Source organism: Euprymna scolopes, chromosome 45 (genome assembly GCF_053919585.1).
Source record: "Euprymna scolopes isolate OS-2025 chromosome 45, ASM5391958v1, whole genome shotgun sequence".
Lineage (NCBI taxonomy): Eukaryota > Metazoa > Mollusca > Cephalopoda > Sepiida > Sepiolidae > Euprymna > Euprymna scolopes.
Genome location: NC_136526.1, coordinates 53296387 through 53303872, shown reverse-complemented (window position 1 = coordinate 53303872; position 7486 = coordinate 53296387). Strand labels below are relative to the sequence as shown.

At 33.4% G+C, this 7486-nt stretch overlaps 1 protein-coding gene across 1 annotated transcript in view; it reads left to right on the top strand.

Annotated features, from left to right (window-relative positions):
* The first annotated feature begins 2883 nt into the window (after positions 1 to 2883).
* Positions 2884 to 7486, top strand: part of LOC145269655 (pantetheinase-like) — a 10119-nt gene continuing 5516 nt past the window's right edge. Inside the window, exon 1 of the mRNA XM_080125369.1 lies at positions 2884 to 3737. Within this exon, the coding sequence (XP_079981495.1) occupies positions 3507 to 3737 (231 nt within the window). The 5' untranslated portion in view covers positions 2884 to 3506. The remainder of the gene's footprint in view (positions 3738 to 7486) is intronic.

Genomic DNA, 7486 nt, shown 5'->3' with positions numbered 1-7486 from the left:
TCAGACAGACAGTGATCAAGTCGTTATACGACGATCTACGCATAAGAGCTAAATTGACCGACTTTTTATTCAACAGAAAGTGCTCAACTATAAGAAACGTATTTCTTAAAGGGGCTGTCATAATTATTTTTTTTTACTATAATAATTAAATACCTACAGACACTAGTGTTTCATCCTTTCGGGATTCTTCAGTGCAGGGTGTCACAATTACTACCAGTCGAACGATTCGAACCCCGCGACACGAGACATCTCTGGCTCGATTAGCGGAGACCGTATCCATTCGGCTACCATTAATCGTGTGAAATAGCGTTGAATTTTAAACATTTTAAATTTAAATGTTCATTACGTCAGACAGACAGTGATCAAGTCGTTATACGACGATCTACGCATAAGAGCTAAATTGACCGACTTTTTATTCAACAGAAAGTGCTCAACTATAAGAAACGTATTTCTTAAAGGGGCTGTCATAATTATTTTTTTTTTACTATAATAATTAAATACCTACAGACACTAGTGTTTCATCCTTTCGGGATTCTTCAGTGCAGGGTGTCACAATTACTACCAGTCGAACGATTCGAACCCCGCGACACGAGACATCTCTGGCTCGATTAGCGGAGACCGTATCCATTCGGCTACCATTAATCGTGTGAAATAGCGTTGAATTTTAAACATTTTAAATTTAAATGTTCATTACGTCAGACAGACAGTGATCAAGTCGTTATACGACGATCTACGCATAAGAGCTAAATTGACCGACTTTTTATTCAACAGAAAGTGCTCAACTATAAGAAACGTATTTCTTAAAGGGGCTGTCATAATTATTTTTTTTACTATAATAATTAAATACCTACAGACACTAGTGTTTCATCCTTTCGGGATTCTTCAGTGCAGGGTGTCACAATTACTACCAGTCGTATATATATATATATATATATATATATATATATATATATAAATGTTTAAAGGTACAGAATTTAAATATAGGTTAAATATAATGGGCTGAAGTCTCTCGAGAGCTCTTTCAGCTATCATCTCATCAGGAGAAAATCGATAGCGTAAAAGTAATACTATGTCGAAAGTAAAGAGTTCTGATGGGGAACTATTGAATGCGCCAAAAAATTATGGGGACACTAAAATAAAGTTTATTAACGTTTAAAAAAACGATTAAAATAATGGCACAACGAGGGGGGAAAAACGGGAGAAAAGATTCACAGTTCCCCAAAGAGAAACAATGCGTTAGATGTTTCTTTCTGTCGGCACAAAGGTTTCTGCACCGCAATAGAGACAAACTCCAAAATCTGTAAATGGTTTCTGGAGTCCGCTCTATGTAGCACCTGGAACCATTCAATTTTATTTTATTCAATTCTATCGGCACAGCACGGGTTGTCAACCAAATGCTGCCCAATAGCAGAGTCCAAGGCTGCAGAAGGAGGGAGACTACCAGACCCCATCCTCCCTTGTCTGATCTTGATGGAACATGCTGGTTTATATGAGTCAAAAGATGCAAGGATATTCGCCCAACATAACCAGCATCGCACTGGCATTTGAATTGATATACAATATTGCTATTTTGGATGTAATGCAAACTATCCGTGCTAAAAGAAGGAAAAGCAGGTCTCGTAGTATATACCAAACGCAAGGACACACACAATAAAAACAGTCATAAATACTTCTGCGAATCTGTTTGGAAAGTCTGTTACTCTTTTCCCCAATCCACGGTAATTTTAAATAAACCGGGCATTTCAAATGTCCAAACATTTTAGGGAGTTCAAAATCCGCAACCTTTTTGAAAATACAGAAAAAATGTTAATGAAAAGAAATGAAGATATCTAAAATACGTTGAACCAAAAACACTTATAACAGATTTTATTAGCACTCCTCCCAAAAAAAAAAGAAAATATACTCAAAGCGCACGTGAGAGGGAGGGGATCCATCTTACGTTGTCATATTTGAGTGTGAATTTTTTTTTTTTAAACAACAAACATGTCCTTTCGGTCATCTACTTTTAGAGCTTCCGGTGAAACTTGTCCGTTTTATAATTTTGACAATTTTTCTCAAAACATAGTTTCACATCTCATCTCTTGTTTATGCCGCCAGTTAGATAGATAGATAGATAGATAGATAGATAGATAGATAGATAGATAGATAGATTGATAGATAGATAACAGATAATTTCTTGTATTCCACAACTATATAACACTAGTAGGGAGACCCGACATTACCCGGGATTGAATGATGATCAACGAATGTTTCACACTCCCATATTTTATTGTTATTTAAATTTTTACAATCGCCCATTTTTCAATCAAATCGATTGATTGCCTACCTTAGTTGGGGATCCATTGCAGTACATCGGGCGGAAGGTTTACATGCAGTGACTTATATCACAATACTGTTGATTTTTAAAATAATTTTCTATATATAATGGCTTAAATTAAAGTTTAAAATGAAAAAGTCAATTATCATGGTTCAATTGTATCCTACAAAGAAACTTCCATTTCAAACGCGCACCTGTCATATCAAAGAACGTACTTTTGATTTTATATGTCAAGCCTATCTGTTTGTGTGGTAATAAAACTTCGTGTGTGATGTTAGGCTGTATAAGGTGTTAACTTTAGTCAAAATCGCCTGTTCTTTCTCTCATTGGATTATTTCGATTATCGATATTCATCGAGGACAGTCTGTTACAAAACCTATCTAAGAACACTGCCAGGCACATAAAGTATCTTTGTGTTAAATTTCATACAAATCGGACCAGCCGTTTTCGGTTTCATAGGGAGCAAACTTCCACACAGACACACACACACACACACACGCACACACACACACACACAATCACACACTTACACACACTTGAACACACACTGGAGCACACACACACGCACACACACACGCACACTCACACATACTCACACACACACACACTCGGACACACACACGCAGTGGCACATACACACACACACTCACACATACTCTCACACATATACACACACAATTTCCTTTCATATATAAGTAGATATACAGAGAGAAGTGGAGGAGGAGGGCAATATCCGTGTTCACAAGGAAAAGATTAATTGCGATCACTTGACAAGAAACATAGTTGAATAAGCATTCAAATTAGAATATGGAGGCGCATTAATTCACTTAAAAAAAAAAAACGAATATACCCGATGCATATCAGTTTAAAGAAAGGCCGACATATATAAACACTTGTTTACAAATTAAAAAAAAAAAAAAAAAAAAAAATTCTTCTTGATTCAAATTTCATTGGCTAGATTTCAAACGAAAACTCTAGATCTAGCAGTAAAACCGCTAAATTGGCAACACTTATCCTAATAGTTTATAAAGTTAGTTCTAAGAGATAAAGTTACGTTTTAAGATTAAGGGACCTTAATTTTTTTTTTATTTAAAGAAAGGAGAGATTGAAATTCTTACAAGAGGAAGGAAGCGTGCCGGCATTAACGGATTAAGTTCGTATAATTCTTAAAAAAAAAAAAAAAAAAAAAATGGAAGTAAGACGTGATTTACTTATGTTTTTTCTGGTGATTTTTTTCTTTTTGTCTGCAATTTCTCTGCCCTCAATCCAGGCAATGCGCAACGTTCCCTATAGGGCGGCCGTCTATGAACACGCAGTCCTGTCAGCACCTAGCAAAGTTGTAACCCGGTCCGAAGCTGTTGAAAACATGATGAAAAACATGCGAATTTACGAGAAACAGACAAAAATCGCGGCGAAGAAGGTTAGTACTCTTACTTTATACTAGCAAGCCGCCCGGCGTTGCCCGGTCGTAAAATACGCTTAAATATGGTATTTTAATTCATGCAAATTTCGTATTTATTATTATTAAGCAAATTCGGCAAATGCGTAGTTTAGTAGCGTAAATTATTTATTTTTTTATATAAAACACATTATTAGACCCAAAGGTTGAAATAAAACCAGAAAAAAATAATTTCTATTTTTTTAAATGGTTTTTATTAAACTAAATGTACGACAATCGATCATACTGCTTTAAAAAATACTGCAATCATACTGCTTTAAAAATTTAGCCTTTCTAAGGGTTGACAGCAATTTGGCCATTTTTACGCTCTTGGAATTGTTTTGGTCGCCATTTTTGTAATGAAAGAGCGTAAAAAGGCCAAATTTGGCCTTAAAAAGGCCAATCTCTCAAACCTTAAAAGGGTAAATTTTGAAAACCATATGGCGGCCTCGATTATCGTAATGAGAGTACGGTGATCAATGGGATAGTATCATGACTGAGGCAGAATTTATTTTTTTTTATTTTTTGTCTGTCAAATAATTTACGCCGCTAAACTACACATTAGCCTGATTTTTATTCAACATAGCAAGAAAAAAAATGACATGTAAAATGACATTCTGCCTCAGTCAGAGAAAGATGTCTCTCTTTCGCTCTTTGTTGTACATTTCAATTTAAATCCTATTAGATCGTTTTAAATATAAAACAATATTAAATTGTTTCATATATATATATATATATATATATATATATATATATATATATATATATATATATATATATATATATATATATATATATATATATATATATACGAACTATGGAAAAGCAGAAGCGACTCAATGATTTTTTCAAACCTTTGTTTATCTTCTTCAAACTGCAATTAATAATTAATCTTTGTTATAATTTTGTTAGGTTTTAAGATTTACACAGTTTAGCGATTAATAATATTATAAACATTTGTATATTAAATATGAAATACAGTTTTACTGAATGTTCATTTGGTTACCTACGGGGTTCCATATTTTGTTCGGTAAAAAGAGACTGACAAAATATGAGGGGGGCTACAAAATGCTTAATATTTGGGCAATAATATTTTCAAATTGGTGTTAATCTGGCGATAAAATAGCTGACAAGAGTCATGTTTATATTAAAACTCAATATTAAAAAAAAAATTAAACACAATTAATGCAAAATCTATGTTGTAACGAAACATTTTGAAATAATGGAATTTTAATCGTTTTAATCTTTAAAAAATTAATTAATTTTTAGGAAGTTTCTTTTTCTTGGCAATTCAACTGATTATAGTATATATTAATTCGAAAAAAAACGCTATTAAAAACATAATATTAAATTTATATTATTTTTTAATTGCAACTTCAAGGTAATTTTTTGTTCAATATGTGTATTTTAATTTTTTAAAAAATAAATATGTTTTTCTTATTTGAACTCTTATGTTTCATAATAAATAGAAATTTCGATAGATTTAAATATATTTGGTTCGAATTTGGAAAAAATAAATATGGGGGGGGGAACACGCACTAAAAATATATTTTCTCTTGTATATTTTACGGAAACTGAATTTTATATGTAATTTCATTCTAAAATGGATAAGTATCGAAAATTTCACGAAAATCCGACGATTAGTTGATTTTTGCTAGATTTATTACACGGATATCTTTTCACGTTCGAAATGCTTACTACATGAGAACGTTATTTTTAAGTGCCAATTATGTAAACACGATTTTCGTCTCGCATTGATAATATTAATTTATAATACAGTTACATCGTTTTACATATGGGGGGTATTCTGTGGGGTACTTTTGGTAGAGCCTACTTCTCACCATTGCGCTATACAGATGCTGATGGTTGGGTAATGAATTAACGATATTTTGGCATCGTCGAAATGCCTCCGCTCGATTTGTTTATACAAAGAGCGTCGCTTAACACGCTAATGGCAAATTTTATATCATTTCCCAATATGCTACACCCAAGATAGAAAGCGTTAAAGTCATCCACATACAGTACTGTTTCGCTTTTTCACAGCTGATCAGTGCGGCTAGACAGGCAACTGCCTCATATTTATATATATATGTATATATATATTTAAAACAGTCTGAGGCAGAATGTCATTTTTACAGAATAAATGTTTCTTTTTCTTTTTTTTTTTTACGTAAAAGAAAACACAGTTTGTTATTTTAATCAGTTCCGTGAACATTTCCGATACAATACGAAGCTATATATCAAGGATGTGAGTTCGATTACTGAAACGTTGATTTAATTTGAATAAAATAAAAGAAAATATGCATCAAGTGCGTTTGAAAGCCAAATCAAAACGCAATATTAAGAAAATAAACAAATATTTTACTTGATTCAGATTTATAGTTGAAATATATTTCGGAACCAAACTCCATCCTCGGTATGTTGTTTTGTTCTCTCTGTCTCTCTATCTCTGTCTCTCTCTCTCTCTCTCTCTCTGTCTGTCTCTCTCTCTCTCTCTTATCCCATCTCATATTTACTCACAAGAATAAGCGACTTGTTCTTGTAACATCCCTTCCTTCCTTCCTTCTTTATTTAAAAAAAAATGTACGCATTTTTTAACTCTAGTACATATCTCTGCTGGATCTTGGAGGCTCTGATGGGAGAAAATAAAAATCACAAAAATCGGGCCATAGCTAGAAATTAGGCGCAAATAGGAATCATGGCGCAAAGGTTGGGGGTTATTTAGTGAAGCGTGATATTCTCTAAATCTTCATCAAAATTCCAAGAGTCCGAGCAAGGAAATCCAAGTGAATCAGTGTGATGAAAGGTATATCTTAAAATTTGGAAGCCAACTACGAAGATTAATTATGAGCTTTGAGATGTCCTGGAAAAGATAAGATAGTTACAAAATGAAAACAAAGCCATACTTAATAGAACAAACGGGCAAAGGATACGACCAGGGCACTTTTGGGACGAAAAGAGTCGTCAATTTCGAAATAAGTAAAGTGAGAACTCTAGTTTACGGCATAAGGGTGACCGGATAAAGCAGCTGACGTGGATCACGGGAGGAATACCCTATACCCAAAAAAGTAATGCCAAGAAGATCAGAGAGGGTCTGATCTAAAAATAAAAAAAAAAAGAAATAATTGTGAAGTCAGTCGGAGAGGAGTTTTTTTAGCCTGATCTTTCTTATTTTTATATAGAGAAAAATGTAGTAGAATTTAAAAATGCGTACATTTTTTTGAAAATAAGGAAGGAAGGAAAGAAGGAAGGGATGTTACAAGAACAAGTCGTAAGTGAGTAAATATGAGATAGGATAGCCGAGGATTCGAACTTGCGAAGCTAGATTTGGAATTGAGAATTCCGATCACAAGTGAAAATAAATAATACAGAATGTTACTGAAAATGGAATGTAGAATTATCATTGTTTAGTTCACATGAAATAGTTAGATATCTGTTTATTGAAAAACGAATGTGATGATGAATTTTGTTTCTCTTAATGAAATGAAATTAAAATAAGGAATTTAAACAATAGAAAATGTTATTTGTAAAGTGGGTTAATCAAAAATTAGAGAAATCGGGTTGAAACATGTGAGTAACAATGCATGCTTGAACACGGAGGCATGTCAGGTCACGTGTCTGATATGCACGTGTTGGTCATGCAATGCCGTCATGAGGTTTCAATATAGTTGGAGCTTGACAAAGAGTAAGTTAGTCAGTCAATCAGGGGAGAAGAGAGAAGTCAGTGAGTT